General features: G+C 38.7%; 1 protein-coding gene across 2 annotated transcripts in view; it reads right to left on the minus strand.

Moving 5' to 3' along the window:
- Positions 1-977: 977 nt before the first annotated feature.
- The window catches only part of ZC3H12C (zinc finger CCCH-type containing 12C), a 68,656-nt gene continuing 46,467 nt past the window's right edge, over positions 978-23,166 (minus strand). Inside the window, exons 3-6 of one of the 2 annotated variants that reach the window (XM_029209247.1) lie at positions 12,828-12,967; positions 6,306-6,540; positions 3,640-3,746; positions 978-3,001 (exon numbers count right to left, since the gene is read on the minus strand). In XM_029209247.1, coding sequence (XP_029065080.1) covers positions 1,605-3,001; positions 3,640-3,746; positions 6,306-6,540; positions 12,828-12,967 — 1,879 coding nt within the window. In that variant the 3' untranslated portion in view covers positions 978-1,604. The remainder of the gene's footprint in view (positions 3,002-3,639; positions 3,747-6,305; positions 6,541-12,827; positions 12,968-23,166) is intronic. The other variant, XM_029209248.1, reaches the window with a different exon arrangement.

The raw sequence follows: 23,166 nt of genomic DNA on the forward strand, positions 1-23,166 counted from the left end.
AATCATAGTTACACATCTGTGTTTTAACTAGATCTACAAATCAAAATAGTTCTTATAGTTAAAAAGATACAATTTGTATCAACAGTAAAAGGTACTTTCTGGTTTTTCAGGGCTTTACTTCAAACTGTAGCAGGTAGAATAATAAGGATAACCAGGGCATCTAGGCACACTCCAGAAACAGATCGGAATGCGTCTGCTACACTAAGTAAAATTCAAAAACTGGAGGCAGAGGTGAAGTCGTGTCAGTCACACAATTGTCTGCCACTGATTGCATCATCTCTCTTCTAACCAGCGACAGAAACGAATCCACGCTCAGCAAAACCCATGACTTTGAAACCAGAAATATCCCTTACTAATACGAGAACAGACTTTAGTCTGTATCTAAAACTACACTATTTGTGGCAAGAATCTGGCCTTAATAATATAACAGGCCCCCCCAAAAAACTACCTTCAGGAAAATGGAAAATATACAGTATTTTACAAAAATTTTAAGTTACCATTTACAACTCCTGCATCACCATTTCTATAAGTGCAGTATCAATAAATGTTGCATATCCTCAACACATAAAACCACCTCAGGCCAGCCTTGATAAATAGCAGGAAAGCTAAAGGGTATATTAAATATAAAAGTTGCATTGAGAATGATTAGATTCGTTAAAAACAGGCAAGTACTGCAAAAGGGTTATTTTATCCAGTATTGTGCCCCAAAACAAAAAGACAAACACATTAAAAAATACAGGTTAATGGAAGTCTAGGAATTCAATTCCATTTCTACTGTCCAGAAGCACATCATAGCTGGATAACAAAGCTCTAAACTGTAACAGTTGATGGCTTTTGCCTTTTTTATAAAAAAAAAAAAATGGAAACAATTTTTTCCATTGATTGCATCTGCTTTCCTTTAAATCAACCATATTAAATTAACAAATTACTTAACACAGAAAATCCAAACGAAAATAAAACAACGAAAAGTGCCATACTGTAAATCATTCTAATATATACTGTTACCCATTTCAACATAAACTGGTAACTTTCATTTTGTTTAAAATATAAAGTCAGTGCTGTAGTATATATCTTTGTTTCTATAAATAATGATTATAGCACAAAGAAGCCCACTTTCCCCAAATAAAAATAACTTAAAAAGCTGTAAAAGATTCCAATTATGCTTGGCTTGAAAAAATAGTTTGCTAGGTCTAGTCAAATGTTCAACATTCTGAAGGTATTGTAATTGCTTGCAATTGATAGACAAACACCAAGTTAATAAAACATGAAACAAGGATAAAAAGTGCTGCATATAAACCCCTGATGCACCAAAGATTAATATCAAAGATCACAGATACATCTAATAAATCAAACTGGAAAAATTTCCAGCCAAGGATATAGCTTTAAAAAGGAAATATTAAAAAAAAGTTTGAATGTAAAGCAATCCCGTGATACTTCCACTATGTGGGGCGATACATACAGATTCCATGATACAGTATTTCACATAAATGGATACTATATAACCTCCTTGCTGAGAAGGAGATCACATGTGCTATTGTAGCAAACCTCCTTCAGCATTTGAGCTGAACAAAAAACTACTAAACACCACAAAGATGCATCATCTTTCAATAACCCAGCTGTGATTTCTCCACTAAAATGGCTGCAGCCAGCTGCTGGGCGTCTGTCATGTGAGGGTTCCTTTTCATGACAATTCTCACAAGGTCAGGTGGGAAGATGTTGCACAAGTTGATATAAATCTTTTCTCGGCTGTCTTGGTACCTGGGGGGGTCTTGCGGCACTCCGCAGTACGGGATGCGCCAGGTGGGCTCCGGCTGCTCAGGGAGGCTCTGGAAGGTGAACTGCTCGTAACACGGCTGCGTGGAGGTGTCAGGCAAAGAATAAGTCTGCCGGTAGCCGTACACGTCGATCCCGTAGCTCTGCCTATCCCAGCTTCCCAGCCCTTCCTGGCGGGTGTAAGGCTTTCTTTGTCTGGAAGGAGAACTGTCATACAGCCGAGAGTCAGAAATGCTGTCTATTCTCGTGGCCACCAAGGACCGCCCCAGGTGTGGTGCCTTCGAGTGCGCTGAACTCGGAGGAGACGGATAATCGCCAGGATAGCTGGACCGGGCCCCCACGGCGGCGTGCTGCAGGTGCACGGCCAGGTGTGGGAGGGGAGGTTTGTGATGGTACTTTGGTTCTTCGTGACTGTAACTCTGCACTCTGGTTAAGGGGTCGTGGAAATTCTGCAGGAAGGGCTGAGAATTAAGGCGGCTGTGAGGGTGCATGTGTTGACACTTCAGATTCTCCTCCAGCTGTGGGTCAGGAGAACTGACGTAGGAGCGGTCACTGTACCCCACGTACGAGTCACTGCTCCCGCAGCTCATGCTCCCTTCACTGCTGCAGTCAGAGGCGACAGAGCTTATCCTATAGTCTGTGTCTAAGGAGAAACGCCTTTCAGGACTTCGTGGGCCTGAGATACTCAGATTTGAATATGCATTCAACATGGAATAATATCCAATGTCGACAGGCGAGTCACATTTTGGATACTGTTCATAAGGCATTGGCGTTCCATGATTTTTGGTTGCCATCAACATTGGAGGATATTGTCCCTGTGGTCTTTGATCCTGAGGTGGGAAATGAACTCCAGATGGAAGGCCATTGCTTAAAGATGTAGTGCTTTGGGGTTTTGCGGTAGAAGTAGCCGGTATACTAACTAAGGAAGGTACAGACCTGGTTTCCAGTTTGTTTTTGGTGGGAAGCTTTTCCTCTAGGTCTTGGTAGACTTGAGTCCTTATGCTTGGATCCGATTGCCTCTTTGGAGCACCTCGCTTAACATCGGAAGTGCTGTCGGCTTTAGTGCTGCAGGGGACACTGTTGCTTTTCACCAGTCCTCCCTCATTTGCAGTTTTGGCTGCTGTGTTTCTAGACATGGCACGCAGTTCATCAGCCACTGACCGCTGAGGCTGACTGCCCCTTTCTGGATGATAATATTTGCACTTGTGTCCATAGGTACACTTCTTTCCTGTGAAGAGTAAAATCAGTTAGGCAAAGGGCCATTCATTCCATCAGACCCTGGACACCCAGTGTGGCACTGCTCTTTTAACGTGAAGAAGAAACAAGGGCAGAAATGAGAGCTGTGCTCACTGCTACTCCGCTACTTGTTTCTGAGAAATGCCGCCTTTCAGTCTTCCCCCGTCGGCACTATCAAGAGCAATAAGAAAGTTGGCTGAATGAGTAACAATCACCTCCAGAGTTTTGGTTAATACCCTGTGTCCTTAATTCCTACCTGCCTCTTCTCTTCCACTATGACTCTGCAATCAGTAGGACATTCTGTTTTGCAGAACATAATGTACTGCCGTGATGTGACAAAACCAAGCTAATCTGATGTGTAGCTAGATGAAAGAACTCCAAATTTTTATCTACCTGAAAACTTACTTCATGTAGAGTTAACCAAAACCATGTTTTAATTCAGGGAAATGCATATGCGTTGAACCCAGCTAGGTAAAAATAATAATTTTTTCACATAGACTTTTTCTTAAATTAAATTACATTCAAAAGAACCACATACTATATGCCATCCAAAATTTATTTTTAACAGCAAAAGTTTAACAACATATTGTGTTCTAAAGGCATGTATTAAATACTCATAAAGAAAGTTACCATATGGACAAGGCTGCTTTTTGTGTTCAGGAACAATAGGTTTCTTCCTCAGAAAATTATCCAGGCTTGGGCCATGTCTGCCAAGAGGGTCATCTGGGGGCATGAACCTGTCATGGATATAATACAAAATTATACCTAAGTAGGAGGCTGACAATTTAATTCTAAAGACAGAGTGTAAAGATTATTCACCCCAAGGTATTTTTTTGAAATTTTAATCCAAGTATTTTGATTCAACATTTATAGGATAGGGACTTCCCTTGTGGCGCAGTGGATAAGAATCCGCCTGCCAATGCAGGGCACACGGGTTTGAGCCCTGGTCCGGGAAGATCCCACATGCCGCGGAGCAACTAAGCCCGTGCGCCACAACTACTGAGCCTGTGCTCTAGAGCGTGGGAGCCAAAACTCCTGAGCCTGTGTGCCACAACTGCTGAAGCCTGCGTGCCTAAAGCCCATGCTCTGTAACAAGAGAAGCCGCCACAGTGAGAAGCCTGCGCACCACAACGAAGAGTAGCCCCCGCTCGCCGCAACTAGAGAAAGCCTGCGCGCAGAGAAGCCTGCGCACTGCAACGAAGAGTAGCCCCAGCTCGCCGCAACTAGAGAAAGCCTGCGTGCAGCAATGAAGACCCAACGCAGCCAAAAATAAATGAATAAATTTAAAAAGATAATAAAACATTTATAGGATAAAAAAACAGTACAGGAAGTTTTCTTTTCTTAATGAAAACAAAATTAAAATGTTTCAAGCTGAACCTGTATTTGTTTTAATTCAAGTAAGTTTTGAGCCTACCATGTTCTAATTAATTCTTCCTTTTCTTAGTCTTGGGATTTTGTAAGGACTTTAGAAAATGACTACAATGACATTTTAGGAGAAGTTTTATGAACATTAATCTTGTGAAGCAATATGAGGCAGGTGGGCGCCAGGAGGAGCAGCTGAGGGACAGAAGGGAGAGGTGGGAGAGAGGAACGGGAAGACTGAAACTACCCAAACACCTAGTACATGTTGGACACCCTGCACACATCACTACATCTCATCCTCACAATATTCCCTTGAAGTGTTAGTCCCACGTTACAGATGAATACACTTTTCTAATCTAGGCTTAGATGAATTGAGTATTTTTATCTCTGTTCACATGGCCTAGTCAAGATTCAATTTGTCTAATTCCACATTCATTCTCTTCCCCCTATAATAAGGTACTTCTCAGCTGAGACAGAAAAAAATCTTAAGAAAATAAACTTATTATTTTGGATTGATTGTCCAATGGAAGCAAGAATTCATGGCATGAATACTGTAACAAGGTTATGATTGCAGTTTGACTACTAGTTATGTCACTGTTTGAACATGAAATAAACCAAGTGTTTACCCATAAAATGTGAATAATGTTTGAACTCTTAAGGGAGTGTCAATATGCCTGAGTAATAACACTTAGCAACTATGATGTTTAAGATTATTATAAAAACAATATGGCAACACGAAAAGTTTAAAAATAGAAGACAAAATCACTCAATCCTACAATCTTAACACAATTATTTTCCAGTTACGTGTTGCATTTTAGTCATTTTCCTGTATGTACATATCACTTTACAAACACAGATGTAATTTTATGCTTTGTCTTTTTAACAGAAATATTTTTCCATGTTTCTTAACAGCTTTCATAATCATAATTCTGAATAGCTGAATAATATTTCACTAGGACATGTATTGCAATTTAATTGTTTTCTCTATAGTACCTTTAGTTGCCTTTGAAGTCTTGCAATTATAAATATACAGAAATGAACATATTTGGGCTTCCTTTTTTCCTCATTATATACCCTAAGAAATGAGATTATTGGTTTGAGAGGGTATTTTTTTTTTTTTTTTTTTTGCGGTACGCGGGCCTCTCACTGCTGTGGCCTCTCCCGTTGCGGAGCACAGGCTCCGGATGCGCAGGCTCAGTGGCCATGGCTCACAGGCCCAGCCGCTCCGCGGCATGTGGGATCTTCCTGGACCGGGGCAGAACCCGTGTCCCCTGCATCGGCATAAGGCATATGCAAAAAAGTTTTTTAATTTTATGAATTAAATGGGTGAAAAAATATACCCTTTGTAGATTTAGTTTGCATTTTTGATGATCAACAGGTGAGCCTTTCCCACATATTTGTAAATACAGTTGACCCTTGGAAAACATGGGTTTGAACTGTGTGGGTGCACTGATCCTTGGGTACTTATTTCTCAGGAGAAAATCTTGTTCATGTCACCTGTCCATTCATCAACTTAATCGTGACTAGTCTTATATTGCTTTAAATTTTTAAAAATCATATATTTCAAAAATCGTATATTGAAGTAAGTTCTCAATGCTCTAAGTCGATTTCAAAAGGCAGGGTTCTACCGGTCAGTATGTTCTACATCTGCATCCTCTGAAGATGGCCAGTCTCCCTGTGTCAGTTACTCCCAGTCACTCAGCCGCAGAAGACCTGCTCTGCTAGTCACTTATGGGGAAGGGCAGCCTGCGACTCACACAGGGCCTCCCGAGGCAGGACTCTGCCGTTTTCTTACTCTCACTGAGGATTAGTGGTTGGAAGAAACTGTCTTAGGTCTGGTCAGTGGCAAAGAGAGAGGGCTTCTGTAGCAGCTGCCCAGGGATAGTTATATTTTCAGAGAAGCAGTGTTACTGTAAGTAAGTGGTTTTACTTACTTGTCATTGACAAATGAATACATTAATAGTCGCTCATCTATGAACTTTTTCCATTCTGGTTTCTCATTTGCCAAATCCCTGTAGTTATCATTGGATACAATTATACCATCCGACTCAAACGCCAGCTTCACGATGAACCTGTCATCATAGCACACCACTCGCCTCCCCTGCACTCTCCGGGACGGTGTGAACACCAGGATTTTCTCCTTCTCTAATTTGCGTAGAACTTCTTGATCTGCAGGAATAATCAGGGTAGAATTTCAGTAATAAGTACATACAAAACACATCTCGCAACCTTCATACAAAGTGAGTGTTTATAACATGAACTGGATACCTGTAACCACTTAATTAGGGATTATGATTTACAGTTTGTAGATGTAGCAAATTTGTAACTCCCAGTAATAGTTTTTCTTCAGGATTTAAAAGGTTTAAAAAATAGCCAAAAAAGTGAACCTGAAAAACATGAAAAGTTTAAAACTTTAAAAGCATAAAACCTGAACATGACTGAGAAAATTCTGATTTTCATTACATAAAGCTTTTGCTTGATAGCTGGAGCCCGAAGCTCTACACTGTGAATCAACTTCTCACGCATCCCTAGCACTACACCATTCTAATGAAGCAGGTGTGTTGGGTTCAGGTGTGAGCAACAGATTCTTTCCCCCAAATTTGTTTATTTTGTAGTGCTCTTTTTCTAACTAGTGGATGTGATGGTGGGAGAGTTTGAAAAGTAGAAGAGGTGGAGGTAGCAAAGGGAAGAGTCTTAAGATGCAGAAGGTTCAAAAAGGGACATGGCTATTCTGCATTCTGTGTCCTTTCCTGTGAAGCAGGTGTTAACAAAGGCCAGCAGTCTTGTGGGGCTGGACTGAGTGAATAAGAAATTAGAAGTGATTATATGGGGAAAACAGACATTGATTAAATATGGACAGGTAGGGGAATGCCCATTTTCTCTTTGGTGGGCACACTCTTTCAGTACTTTCTAATTCTACTGACTTGTTAGTGGTTTTTAAAAAAAAAGGTGCCAGAACTCATATTTTGATTAATGATAAAATTCTCTCCCCACCATGCCTTCCTTCCTACTTTTGCTTTTCCACTCCCTGACTTCCCACCCCTGTAAATTCTGGCACAGAGTGCTGGGTATAAGCTGACAGATGTCATGAATTTTTTAAAACAAAGGCTCACTTCTCCTCAATGCTTATTAACTGGAGTTACTAATTTAAAAAAAATCTCTCTTTTCAGCAGATGATCACTACTCTATGGTACGTGCTGTCTAAGTGTCAATGGCCCTCAAGATGAAGAACACTTTCTCCTCAAGGAGGCCTCAAGTTATTGGGCCGGACGAGCCTGTAAACTGGGAGAGCAGGGGCTGTGATCGCCACAAGAGAAGTATGAGCAGGGTGCAGGGGGAGGGGGAAGGAAGAGTGACATGGGTCAGCTTGGCATACAGATTTCATGATGTTCCAGACAAATGAGTTCATTAAGACCAGAACTTTGGTTTAGAAAAGCAGCAGAGTAGAAGTGGAAGAAATATGAATGTCAAAGTCAGCAACTTGTGGATAAATCTCAGGTTCTGCCACTTTCTCTATCTGGCAATGGTGGTCTTATTGAACCTGCTCTGTCATGTCCTCAAATGCAGATTGTAGGCCATGAGGAGTCAATGAGTTATCACATGTAAAAGCACCTAGTAGAGTGCCGGGCAAGCTCTCAATAAACACTGTGTCCTTCAACTTGATTTTGCCTAATAGATGCATGTAATTATTGATCTCTTTTGAAAAACACAGAAAACCAATACAAAATCAAAAGCCCAGTCTCAGCCACAGGATTTGCCATATTATAGTTATTTTGTGTGCCCCCTAACAAACAATTTGAGGGCAGGTGGCTCATTTATCTGTGTGCCCATCAGCACTCAGCACAAGGACATATTAGCACATCAGTAGATCCTCAATAAATGTCTGTGAAAGGAATATGTAAACTACTTAAAGATGTGTATTTTGAGGGCTTCCAGTTTATTCACTGTCCATGTTCATGCATAATCCGTGGCCCTTTATTTGTGTTTACTTGTATAGGATATGCCTGGATCCTGGAAGCAACTGGAGGAGTGAGGTGGTGGCCTAATAGTCATCACCATCTTGCTTAATTTGCATTTCTTTACCAGCTAAGGAGGTTAAAAGGACACTAATTAGGAAGAAAATTAGTGATAATTAATTGGGATAAATAGTCCTAACCTAAATAAATATGAAGTCAGTCTAGCTGGTAAGTTAACTGAATCTCTAGTTCCTAGCACAGTACCTGATACATAGCCTCGTGCTTGCTTGTTAAATATTTATTCAATCAATGGAAGCCTGGCTAACGCGCTAGTTTGAATCTATACTGAGAACTTTAAAATATTTCTTATCAAGTTTCTTTTTTGGTATGGTGAAAACAGACTGGGCTATTCAGTTTACCAGGCATTATCTGGCTGAGGGTTTTAGTCAAAAGAATTATTACCTGGGGGAGAAAACACCTGACAACCTCTGATTACAGTGGTACACATTTTACAAAGTAAACTGCATACTGATGAGTTCCAGAGGCCTGGCGTGCTGCTATTTTAAAAACTAAACTCAGCCACATCTCACACTGAGTATTACCATTTTCCCTTCTTGATCTCATATTCCTTTCACACTCAAGAAGCTTTCATTTACGTGTTTAAACATTGTTTTTTCTTTTTCGGTTTATCTTTTCCCTGATTATTAACGTATTGTAGTTTCCTGTAAAAAATTGGGAAAGTAAGAAAAAGTAAGAAGTAGGGAGAAAATAAGAGTTCATAAGGACATGACCCAGAGGCAATTACTGTTAATATTTTGGCATATTTCCTTCTAATCATTTTCTGTGTATTTTTTTCCTTCTATACACGTGTATATATGTATGTATATGTGCATACACACACACAATAACAAAGGCTGCCTTTTACGTAAGAGAGCACCTCCTGAGATCATTAAAAATTCTGCCTAAATATTCTAATACTACATATTCTATCATATAGATATATACTTATTTATTGAGCCATTCTTCTAATGAATGTATGTTTTTTTTCCATTTTTTTTTCTAACTCATATTGTACTGGATGTATTTGTGGTCTAAAATCTTTGCCTGTACCTCTGTTTATTTTCTGCGGAATTATTCCTAGAAGGGGAACTAGTAGATCCAAGTATTTACACTTTAAGATCAAACTTTTCCCGAAAGGTTGTAATGATCTACGTTTCCACATCAGTATAGGAGTAACTCCCTCCGGGCACTGAGTATTATCAGTTTTTTAATCTCTGCTAATTTGATGGGTAAAAAAATAACAGTTTTTAAAATATTCATTTCTTTTTTTTTTTCATTTCTTTAATTACTAATGAGGTTGAACACTTTTTTGTCTTATCTGGCACTTGCATTCTTCCGTGAACTGTCTATTCCTCCTATGTTATCAATTATATACTGTTTTATCAGTGTGTAGGAGCTCTTTACATGTTCAGGACATGGATTCTTTGTTTATTTGTTGTACTTTTTCTTAAGCAAATAAAAAATTTTTCTCATTGTTAAGAGAACGTCCCAAAATACAGAAGTTTGATCCAATTAAATCTATCTTTCCTTTCATAATTTCTTCTAAAAATTTTAATTTTAGAAAGGTCTTCCCCAGCCACTCAAAGACTATTTATAATCTCTAATGGAGATTTTTGACAATTAATTCTTCAACCATCTGCGTTATATGGTGTAAGATAAGGATCTAAATATGTATATTTTTTCCAAAGAGTTATCCAATGTCTTGGTACGGCCAACTGAATTATGCCCACCCCTCCCACGCTACAGTTTATATAGGCTAGGGTCTGATTCCATGGCTCTGAGTTCCACCATAACTTGTCTATGGATTCTTATTCTAATTTAATAAAATTTAATAATTATAGATAAAAATAAAATAATCTTCCCTTGGGGTACATAGTGGGTGGTCACTCCATTTGTTTTTATTTTTATTTTTATTGGAGTATAGTTGCTTTACAAGGTTGTGTTAGTTTCTACTGTACAGCAAAGTGAATCAGCTATACATATACATATATCCCCTCTTTTTTTGATTTCCTCCCCATTTAGGTCACCACAGAGCACTGAGTAGAGTTCCCTGTGATACAGTAGGTTCTCATTAGTTATCTATTTTATACATAGTATCATAGTGTATATATGTCAATCCCAATCTCCTAATTCATCCCACCCCCCCCCCACTTCCCCCTTGGTATCCATATGTTTGTTCTCTATGTCTGTGTCTCTATTTCTGCTTTGTAAATAAGATCGTCTATACCATTGGTCTCAGATTCCACATATATGCATTAATATATATTTGCTTTTCTCTTTCTGACTTACTTCACTCTGTATAAGTCTCTAGGTCCATCCCCGCCTCTACAAATGATCCAATTTCGTTCCTTTTTATGGCTGAGTAATATTCCATTGTATATATGTACTACATCTTTATCCATTCCTCTGTTGATGAACATTTAGGTTGTTCCACATATATGCGTTAATATATATTTGCTTTTCTCTTTCTGGCTTACTTCACTCTGTATAACAGTCTCTAGGTCCATCCCCACCTCTACAAATGATCCAAATTCGTTCCTTTTTGTGGCTGAGTAATATTCCATTGTATATATGTACTACATCTTTATCCATTCCTCTGTTGATGAACATTTAGGTTGCTTCTATGTCCTGGCTATTGTAAGTAGTGCTGCAATGAACACTGTGGTACATGTCTCTCTTTGAATTATGGTCTTCTCAGGGTATATGCCCAGTAGTGGGATCGCTGGGTCATATGGTAGCTCTATTTTTAGTTTTCTAAGGAACCTCCATACTGTTCTCCATAGTGGCTGCATCAATTTACACTTCCACCAACACTGCAAGAGGGTTCCCTTTTCTCCACACCCTCTCCAGCATTTATTGTTTGTAGATTTTGTGATGATGGCCATTCTGACCGGTGTGAGGTGATATCTCATTGTAGTTTTGATTTGCATTTCTCTAATAATTAGTAATGTTGAGCATCTTTTCATGTGTTTGCTGGCCATCTGTATGTCTTCTTTGGAGAAATGTCTATTTAGGTCTTCTGTCCAGTTTTTGATCGGGTTGTTTGCTTTTTTGATATTGAGCTGCATCAGCTGTTTGTATATTTTGGAGATTAATGCTTTGTCAGTTGCTTTGTTTGAAAATATTTTCTCCCATTCTGAGGGTTGTCTTTTTGTCTTGTTTATGGTTTCCTTCACTGTGCAAAAGCATTTAAGTTTAATTAGGTCCCATTTGTTTATTTTTGTTTTTACTCTCATTACTGTTGGAGGTGGGTCAAAAAAGATCTTGCTGCGATTTATGTCAAAGAGTGTTCTGCCTTTGTTTTCCTCTAAGAGGTTTATAGTGTCTGGCCTTACATTTAGGTCTTTAACCCATTTTGAGTTTATTTTTGTGTATGGTGTTAGGGAGTGTTCTAATTTCATTCTTTTACATGTAGCTGTCCAGTTTTCTCAGGACCACTTATTGAATAGGCTGTCTTTGCTCCATTGTATAGTCTCTCTTCCTTTGTCATAGATGAGGTAACCATAGGTGCATGGGTTTATCTCTGGGCTTTCTATCCTATTCCACTGATCTATATTTCTGTTCTTGTTCCAGTACCATATTGTCTTGATTACTGTAGCTTTGTAGTATAGTCTGAAGTCAGGGAGCCTGATTCCTCCAGCTCTGTTTTTTTTTTCTCGAGATTGCTTTTGTTATTCTGGGTCTTTTGTGTTTCCATACAAATTGTAAAATGTTTTCTTCTAGTTCTATGAAAAATGCCGTTGGCAATTTGATAGGGACTGCATTGATTTGACAAGTGCTGTTGTTTTCTTCACACAGGTTCCTCAGTTTTGTTAATGTTGGGGAAGAGAGGGGCAGGAAGGGTTGGGTGCCAGTTGAGAATCACTGACTTGAGCAAATGGTTGGGCAGCAATAATTAACAGTTACAGGGGACACCTCTGCCTGAAACTCATACATTTAAAAATTACAAGATAATGCAAAATACTGATACTTTATTGGGATCGAGTCATTTCCTCTACTTGACACCAGACAGCATGCTCCCAGGATCTCACAGGTCTTTATTGATCTGCAGTCACTAGAATTTGATTACCACCTAATTTCATACAGCAGATGAGAAAACTGGGGTCCAAAGAGGGTCAATGTGCTGCTCAAAGTGCCATGGACAGTACCTAGCACAGTTGGAATTTGAATCTAGGCCTCTTGACTCCTAGCATGTCTCTAAAAGTCAGAATTTTTACAAAATTTGAAGTAAAAAGTTTCCAAATGAGAAAAAAAGAACTGGCTTATGTAGCAAGAATTACTGTTTAGTTAACATAACCGAATAGTTTTTAAACTCGAAAATAACTTTAATGTCCCACCCAAGTGAATGTGGCAGTCACACAAACTTAGTAAACAGAAGCAGACACACAGATTATTCAGCAAGACACTGGCTCAGGTACACACGGAAGCTTGCGGGCTCACCTGTGATGAGTGCGTCAGGTCGGGATTGCTCTTTCCTCCAAGCAGGAACAAAGACGGTAACATCCTTGTGGCCTCTTTCCAAAAACCAATCCACTGCTAATTTTATTCCTCGGCAGGAAAAGACTTCTTTGTTTCCATGGCTAAAAGATTATTTTAGAACACTTAAAACACAACAAAACCTAAATTTGACTCCATTAATTCAAATTTGTAAACAGATGTGATAACATAATTAAAATATTAATAAGAAATTCAAATTTAAGATAGAGTTTTAGGGCTCAGAGAAACATTAAGATAACCGAGGAGTGAAAAATCTGTGAAGAACAAAAAGAAAACTGGGATGATTACTGTGTGAAGAATAAAGAAAACTGAGTTTTCAAATGTGAGGTTGTAAAGGTTAACTAGTTAGAAAGATACAAGCTCGTTTTGATAGGAGAGGGAAAAACGGGCCTCAGCCACAATGAGAGTAATTCAGTCAAATGTAAAAAAGAAGTCACATAGAAAAAAATCTGTAAAAACAGTGGAATGGAATACTTAAGAGTTTCTAAAAACTCTTCCTTTTCAAGAGTTCCTATGTGTATATTTCAATCCAGTGATTAAGCAATGCACAAAATTTATCAGGTGACCAATGTAAAACAACATACACACATGCACTAAAGTGAAAAACTCAATGCTTAATCTCATACAAGAAACACTTTCCGTCCTTCAGTGAAAAGACACCTGGTTTCTGTTTAACAATATTGTGTTGCACAAGGATTAATGATGACAAAAGGGCATTCAAAATTGGATTAGCAGTTTTAGTGCCTAAAAGAAAATGCCCAACTAAAAGTGTAGTCATTCAATAAATATTTATCTAGCACCAGGCTCTGCTTGTGTACTTTAACCTAATAATTCAAAGTAACACTATTCTAATGTTTTAAAAGAAACAGTCTCCTGCTTTGAATGCAATAAGTACATTTTTTTACAGTTTGAGCACTGAAGGCTCCATTCTTATCTATAATGGAGACAGATATTCTTTGTTCTTGGGCTAAGGTGCACTGAATGGAATAAGGTAAGTAAATGCTCTGTTATCTTTTAGCATAAATCAAACATTAGGTATATTAATATACTGTTCTAGTGGTCCCCTGGGAAGCACTAAAACTATCTAAATATGACTACTCATGTTTGAAGGACAAAACAGAAATGGACCAACTTGCTTTATAGGTATTGAAGGCTATAAATGCAAACCTCAGAAACTGTTTATGTTCCACAGATCTGTCCTAATGGTCTGGGACAACATTAGAGATGAAATCAGATGCACTGAAAGTCTCAGAGAAAGGGATAAGGGAAGGGGGAGTTTGAGGCACATTTTCTTGGAAAGAAGGGATACCTGATGGCCTCAACAATGCCCCAGCAAATGACACAGAGTGATGCTAGGTTTCATGGAAAATACTGAAATTTAAGCAGTCTTCTGAAGAAATATAAAAAATGATAGCTGGGGCTTCCCTGGTGGCGCAGTGGTTAAGAATCCGCCTGCCAATGTAGGCGACATGGGTTCGAGCCCTGGTTCGGGAAGATCCCACATGCTGCGGAGCAACTAAGCCCATGCGCCACAACTACTGAGCCTATGCTCTAGAGCCTGCGAGCCACATCTACTGAGCCTGCGTGCCACAACTACTGAAGCCCGAGAGCCCTAGAGCCCGTGCTCCACAAGAGAAGCCACCCAATGAGAGACCTGCACACCACAGTGAAGAGTGGCCCCCACTCTCCGCGACTACAGAAAGCCTGCGCACAGCAACAAAGACCCATCACAGCCAAAAATAAATAAAATAAATAAATTTATAAAAAATTAAAAAATGATGGCATTCTCTCGTGAGAATATATATACTAATTATTCCTAAATACAAAACTCAACTTGCTAAGACCCAAGTATATTTTTATTTTGCATTAATGCTTTGAGATCTAAATTATGCTTTGCTAGTCAGTATGACATTTGGTTTACTGAGACTTAAGAATTTAACTGCTTCTGGCTCTAAAGAGAGGACTGCATAAGCATTTTCTTCCAGGTGACTTCACTTGGTAAAGACAACCATCACATTTTACTGTAGAAAGAGAAGATTCCATCTTTCTAACTAAATAACTTTCATAAACTATGCGAAAACAGCAAACCACTTACAAACATGGGACTAAGATTCTACAGATGCTAACCCAGGTATTATACCATGTGCGACACTGACAACAGGTCGTTCCGATTATCTGCTCTTCCCCTCTGCCCACAGCCCCACACCCCCTTCCCACAAAACCTCCTAGGGAGAACGCGAGCAAGAGGATGAGAGGCACCACACTGTGAATGGCAAATAGAACCATATCAACTGTTGATGGACCCACATCAATCTCTGATTCTGTTATTTGAGAAAAAATACCTCCCCGACATTTGTTTAAAAAACTGTAGTGAAGTTTTCTGTTATTTGCAGCTAAACACATCCTTAACTGCTGCCTTACTCATACCATAAACCAACAGAAAATTCTATGAATATCAGAAAAAAATATATTTTAAGGCAGAAACATTACCAGGGGTAAAAAGTTATTACATAATAGTAAAAAGGGAACAATTCACAAGGAAGCTATAATAATTGTGAACTCAGTGTAAGGCAAAAGATCACGGGATGACAAGAAGAAATAAACAAATCCACAATCATGCTAATTGACAGGTGAAGCAGAAAACATTTAGTAAGAATACAGACAAGTGAATAATCGATTACAGGTGACCTAATGAACATATACAAAACCCTGTACAAAATTAAAGAGAAAACCTTTTCAAGAACACATGGAACAAGAACACATTGGCTGTGCACTAGGCCACAGAACAGATTTCAACAGACATCAAGAATCTATCATACAATGTTCTTTGACAATACGTTATTAAAGATTAGGGTTGCTATACACCAGTAAACCAATTTAAAATTTTAATTTTAGGGCTCCCCTGGTGGCGCGGTGATTGAGAGTCCGCCTGCCAATGCAGAGGACACGGGATCGTGGCCCGGTCCGGGAAGATCCCACATGTCGCGGAGCGGCTGGGCCCCTGAGCCATGGCTGCTAAGCCTGCGAGTCCGGAGCCTGTGCTCCGCAACGGGAGAGGCCACAACAGTGAGAGGCCCGCATACTGCAAAAAAAGAAAATTTTAATTTGAAAAATGACGCCATTTTTAATAGTTACAAAAACGAAACAGATCTAAAGAAGAAAAGATATCCCAAGAGCTTTATAGAGAAAATGAAAATTGAAAACCTGTTTTAAAGGGAGTAAGAGAAAACCTAAATGAAAGGAACAATATACCAGTTTCATGGATGGTAAGACTCAATGTATGAAGATGGCAATTCTCAAATTAATCTATAAGTGCACTGAAATCCCAATAAAAATCCTGAAAGTGTTTTTTTTATGGAACTTGAGAAGCTGATCCTAAAATTAGTATGGAAAAATAAAAGGCCAAGGATAGTTAAGCAATTCTGAAGAACAAAAGAGGAGGAACTTCCCCACTAGCTATCAATACTTGTGCATAAAACTACAGAAATCCAATTGGTGTTTTACTGGCAAAAATAAAAAAACAGAAAAAGTATAACAGACAAGTGAGCCTAAGATCTCTCTCTCTCACACATACACACACGTGTGTATAAATCATAAAAGTGTCATTACAGATAAAGAAAAGATGGATCATTTAACAAATGGTACTAGGGCAATTAATTATTTATGTGGAAAAAATAAAATTGTATTTTTACCTCATACCATACATAAAAATAAATTGTATATAGATCAAAGATTTAAAAATGAAAATACTGTAAAACTTTTTAGAAGAAATTAAAGGAGACATTCATGTCAAGATAGGGAGATTCTTCTAAAAGAAGACACAATCACATACTATCAAGGAAAAGAATGATACATTTGAGCACATAAAACTTCTTTATGAAGAAGACTCCATAAAAATGCCATAGCCTGGAAGAAGGTATTTTCAATACATAGGACTGATAAAGACTAGTACTCGTGATACATAAAGTACTCCTATACATTGAGAAGGGTAACCATTTTTTTTTTTAAGGCAATAGATATGAACAGTGAATCCTCAAGAGAGGAAACCCAAATGACCAACAAACATGAAAAGATGCTCAACAGTGAAGAAATGCAAATTAAGCTAAAGTGAGACACCACTTCACACCCATCATACTGGAAAAAATAAAAGTCTGCAAACACCAGATGTTGCCAAGGATGTGTGAAAGTAGGAACTCATACATTACAGGTGGGAGTATAAATGGTATGACTATTTAGGAGAGCAATTTGGCAATACTTTATAAAGGTGAAGGCGTGTTTTCTTTCAAACATAGTAATTCCACATCCAGGTAGAGTAAAACCCCATAGTAACTTGAAATCAGATTTAAAGCAATCAGCAGTTGGCCCAGCCTCAGATCTCACATGGGGGCAGGCTAATGTCTTCTCTATGGGTGGGACAGAAAGAAGCAGGCAAGTGGGGATGTGTAGGTTTGGTCCCTGCATGTCCAATACTTCCCTAGCCAATCCTCTCCTGATCAGGCCAAACAAATGAATGCCAGCTAGGAAATCCCTGGAATGGCTGCTGCTGGCATGGAAGTCCCTGCTAGCTGCCAAGGCCCAGAATCATCCCTAGTAACAGTGAAAGCCTGAGCAGACAACTACCAGGTAGCTCCAAACTGCAGGTGGGACTTACAGACTGGGAGAGGCTGGGGGAGACTGAACTTGACCTAACCTTATGAGGCGTGTTGAAGGATGTGACTAATCATATGTGCTGGTTACTATATAAGGGGCAAGGGTAGGAGGCTCTGATAAAGAATTATAAAAAGAGTAAGCCTGATAAAAAAAAATATGAAAAACAGGGTGTCAGAGTGAGCACAATGTAGCTACTGGTGCAAATTAACTGTCTGTTGAGTGTTTACTAAAAGAGTAGGATGATGTTTACAAACTGTAGCTCTAATTCCACAAATAGAGAAGAAAATTCATTATAGTTCTGTAGCCATCTTACAGGCTGTATCTGCGTGCATTTAGGGTTTTTTTCCTCAGTAGTAAAAACAGCTAGTTCTATATTTATGAATTGGCATGTTCCTGTGGGCCTCAATTTCTTTCGTATTTCAACAATTTGGCAATAAGGATGGTATACCTCAAGTGAGTCCTGCTGGTGAATTTGTTAGAGGGTTTGTAGCCACCATTGATTAGGTTGGAGACCCTGGATGTTTGCTAAAAAGTGTTCCTTTGACTACTTTGGCTCAGTGGGTTTGGTTTCCCAGGGAAAATGCCAAACTCTCACTGCTAATTCTGAGTTCCTGCTGAGCAAAATGGGTAATAGAGGCTTGAAGGTTGTGTGTGATTCAACACTGGCTTTAATGTAGAAAATATAAGAAGCCTGCCAGAAGGTCTCTTTCTTAAAGGGCTTACTTTACTCTGTCATGTTTTGAATAGGCATGTTTATAAAAATCCTGCTTTGCAATGGCCAGAGGAAGGCTCATTTAAAGTAGACAAATTGGTATATTTACATAGATTTTTAGAAAAACCCTACTTAAAATAAAAGGATTATTGGTATCTCTGGATCTCAGGAAATAAATGAAAGAATGAACTGGATAGCCAGTAAGAATGAATTAAAAAAACTGAAGGAAGAGATTAAGAAACTGAAAGCACCTTTTTGTTTCTCCAGGTTCTCAACACTTCTCTGCTACTGCTCCTTCTACCCCCCTTCATCTTCTTTGCCTTATCTGGGACCTAGAAAGAGGAGATGATGCCTTCTTGGACAGATGGTTCCCAGGGACTTCAGGATCCCGGGATAACTTCCCTTTGGAAGAGGGAGAATTGCCAGCCTTATTTTGAATGTTCTGGTATGGACTCCACCTCCAAGACTCCCCCTACACTCAACATGCAAAACATAGCTAGGGAAGCAGAAATGATTAAGAGGAAGGAGCAAGGAGTCTGAAAATCTGGATAAGAAACTGTCTTAGAATTAAGGCATCAGGCTGGCAAATGGTTTCCCTGATAACTTGGAGGGAAGGGGAAACAAAAGGAGTCAGGCTTTTAAATTGCAAAATGAGCCTGAAACTATAGTGCCATACAAACCAACTTAGTTTTCATCTCAGTGTAGAGAAAATCAGCCTTCTCCCTTTGGAGCTACAGGGATTCAAATACCCTTCAGAAGTTATCCAGTACTGCTGGGTGGATCAGATGTGGTAAGGGTACCACATCCCTTTCCCCTAGCTGATATCCATCTTAAGAGTTATTTTCCAGTGCCCTGGAAAGATCTGCAAAAATGTGCCAAGGTTTTCTACAGCATGTTTTCAGTTTGCAGCCCTGTGTGTGAGGATGGACACTGACTGTAACTTGGAATGTTGCCTTAGATGAGTCTGCTTGACTAAGGGAACAGGTGTGATGGGGCAAATGGAGTGTCATGGCTTCAGGTACCTTCCGCAACAACTCTGGCTGCTCCTCAAACCTAGGACACCGATTGCGAGGCACTGCTGATGGCAGACTTTGCAGTCTTTCTGCAAAAGGTGGCCTGAGAGAAGCTGCAGTGCTGCTCCTGCATGAGTCCCCCAGTGATTTCCATCAGTGGTTCACCAAGGCATTTTCTAAATGAATGGGGTGGATCAGAATAGACTCTTAATCCTCTCCACTTCTGTGGTAGCCTTGTTGCAAGCACAAGTAAGAGAAAAGGTATCTGTATGTCAAAAATAGACAGTTTCTCAGGTATTGGCAACAGTAATCCAGTTTGGGGGAAAAAAATGGAGAAAGGTGAAGCCAAAAAGAAACTCAAGATTGCAGTGTTACCTGCCTACTTATTCACACAGGGAGCAAATACTTTTCTGGGGCTACCAACAAATAAGATAGGACTTGCCGATGAAAAGTCAGTGCCTTACTATTGTAAGAAGATAGGATGTTGCCAATGAAAAGTCAGTACGTTACTATTGTAAGAAGATAGCTAGAGACTGAGAAAGATACAAGGGATGCTACCTATAAAACTTTACCATCTCCATCAGGAGACACCCCCTCTCCGCTTGAAATCAGACAGGAAACAAATAGCAAATGGTGCAAACTAATGAGCAAAACTGACTTAATAGAGGAGCTTCAGAGCTGGGAATGGAAAAGTCTTATATGTTTCCTTTTCCTGCCTTAATATTTTCTTGTCCTTTCTTGTAGATACTGGAACCATGCATGTATTCTGCAATTTCTACTGACCTCTCTTGTTTCACCTACATCCAGAAAAACATATAAGTTGTGGGTATCTCTGGACAACCTTCTACCTGTTCTTTCTCCTCTGAGATTCCTGAGCAAATAGGTCCTCTGTTGGAGGAACATGCCTCTCTTGTCCCTTAATGCTGTTCATCTGTTGGAAAGAGATCTCCTGTATAAACTAAAGGCTATCATATTCTGGACTCCAGGTAGAGGATTTTTGAAGCTCCTGGGAGACAAGCCACCTGAGTTAGTGAATATGTGCTTATCTATACTGAGAGTAAATATGTGCTAGGGGTCTGCCATGCTATGGGCCACATTTTGAATGAGAGGTTTTCTAATATCCCACAACTAATGTGCCACGTGCAAAACTAATTGCTGATTTATTAGTCATTGCAACTTCCCAAACAGATTTCTGTAATTCATTGCAGAGCTTATTCCAGACAATAAGATGAAATTAATTTGCAAGCTGTGAAAAGGGCTACTAAGGTCTGGACTGGGGTAACTGAAGCCCCATTTCTTTTATGCAGGGACTCCCACTCGGAGTTTCAGACATATGCACCTTCTAGTGAACTAGAAATTGGAAACTAAGGGGAGCTAAAATGAACACAAATTGTCTTGACAAACATATTCTTCATAAGATTTTCACTATCATAACTTTATTATTCTGTAAATTCACTTTGTCTTGTATCTAATGGGATTATCTTTAATCTCTTCATATATACTACTGCAACAAATTTGAAAACCCCTCAGTTCTACTTTTCTGTCTTCAACAGAAGGGCAATTCCATAAGCACTCAAACTAATATGATATTTGCTAAATCTTATAAAAACATCATATATACTTCCCACTAGAGAACTGAAGTACACTTGCTTATTATGTGCCATCAAATTAGTCACCTGTGATGGTTAACGGATTTACAAAGGTGTATTTTGTAATGCAGAGAAAAATTCAGGGAACCACACACTTTAATGTAGCTTGCCTCAATACAGGACCTAGAAGAGAGGGATAATGGGCAAACCATTCCATTTGCTGTGTCTAGGAAACATAATTTCATGTATTATATACTTTGTTAAGTTATATACACACATATCATTAACTAGGTTAACCACAGGATAGAAAGGGTTATTTTAGCATTATAACTGTTATATTCCTGTGGTAGACAGGAGCAAATTGAAAAACATGGAGAAATCTAACAAGGGAATGAAGGCATCTATTAAAGGGGACTACTTCTTTTTAATTCTTTTCATGGCATTGAAAAAAAAAAAGAGAAATGAGTCTTTTGTCAATTATCTTTTATTTCCTCAAATTTGATTTTGCTCAACTTTGAGTATTTGCTTTGAATTAACATATTACTTATAATGCTTGCAAAGAACCTTGGAAATCATAGCTGATTTTTATTTTCTTATATTTATGTAATAAGTCTATCCCTTATATGATCAAAGGAAAGCCATTCTTAAAAAGTTTTTCCATAGCTCATCTAAAATCTAATTGTAACAATCATACCTAGAATGGCATGTTTAGTACTACTAATAGTAAATTAGCACTACTAATTACTATGACAGTATTAGTACTATTAATACTACTACTAGCATTACTACTAAATAGAGATGGCTTTTCATGAGTAGGCCAACACAGTGAAAATAACAGTGTCTGGAACTAGACATGAGTTTAAGTATTTTCTTTAGTACATTTCTGTGTGACCTTGGCAAGTTACTTATTTTCAGCCTCAATCTTCTCATATTTAAAATGGAGATAATCCCACCTACATTACAGGGTTGTGAGAACTGAACAAGGTAACATCCACTGAGCAGAGTGCCTGGCACATAGAAGACTTCAACAAATATTAGTGCCTTCACTTTCTCATGTCCCTTTGGTCCTAATTTTTAGAAAATGGAAAAGAGCTTGCTTTGGAATGAAAATGAAACCAGTAAATCTTTAATAGCTTTAATCTCACTACTGATGGTAAACTATGATTTTTTAGATCAATGTGTTTGATATGTGGAGATCACTAAACAGTTTTAGTTTTTTAAAAAAAAACAGAAAGAGATCAAGGTATCAGGGGACTCAAAAAAACAATCCATTGCTTTTTTATAACCTTTGATATATCATCTTTTATTTAAATCAAAAACTTGACCTACAAGTTTGCTACACCCTTCACTGGAAGATTCAAGTATGATTATAAAACTTCTGTGACTTTAATGGGTCATTATATCAAACTGCATATAATGATAAGGATACAAATTTGTCAGTGAAGTGCCTAGAGTGAACAGTATGAGTAAAATGTATACTTTCTTAAATTTTTTTTTTGCGGTACGCGGGCCTCTCACTGTTGCAGCCTCTCCCGTTGCGAAGCACAGGCTCCGGACGCGCAGGCTCAGCGGCCATGGCTCACGGGCCCAGCCGCTCTGCGGCATGTGGGATCCTCCCGGACTCCGGCATGAAACCGCGTCTCCTGCAATGGCAGGCGGACTCTCAACCACTGCGCCACCAGGGAAGCCCAAATGTATAATTTTAAACTAGAAAACCGTATTTGAATCTTTAGTACCAAAGTCCTTTAAGCTTAGATATAGTTAGCTTATATAATTATATTATATTAATATAATAATAATAGGTATTTATCGAACACTAAATTATTAATACACCTAGGTGCTCTTCAAATACTTGATGACTTAGTTTTTCAATTTTTAGGCCTGACTGTACATAACCCATGTCGTATACATGAAAATAGATTTTAATTTTAAAGAACTCTTTCAAATACTAATGCATTAGCAACGTTTAATGATTGTGAAGAAGAAACTCTCCTACATCTATCCCATTTCCCTTAAGCAAGGAAACAGGAGTACAGCTGGATATCATCTTCAATATGGAAATAAGAGAATATTTTCCTTCCTATTATTGTAGTCTAATTAAATTTCATATCGTATTTAAGAATCTATAATTCCATGTGCTGACTCATGGGCATCTAGAACTTTTTCTTTTATATTGAAGGCTCATAACGAGTGATTTATGTCTATTTTGTCACTCTTACAGCTACTGAACTTTTAATCTCTGATCTCTTTCCCACTACACCAAGATCACTTTGAACCTAAACCTAGTGGTCAGGATGCAATATACCCAGAAAACTAAA

The sequence above is a fragment of the Monodon monoceros genome, unplaced genomic scaffold (genome assembly GCF_005190385.1).
Source record: "Monodon monoceros isolate NGI ecotype Baffin Bay Population unplaced genomic scaffold, NGI_Narwhal_1 Super_Scaffold_7, whole genome shotgun sequence".
Lineage (NCBI taxonomy): Eukaryota > Metazoa > Chordata > Mammalia > Artiodactyla > Monodontidae > Monodon > Monodon monoceros.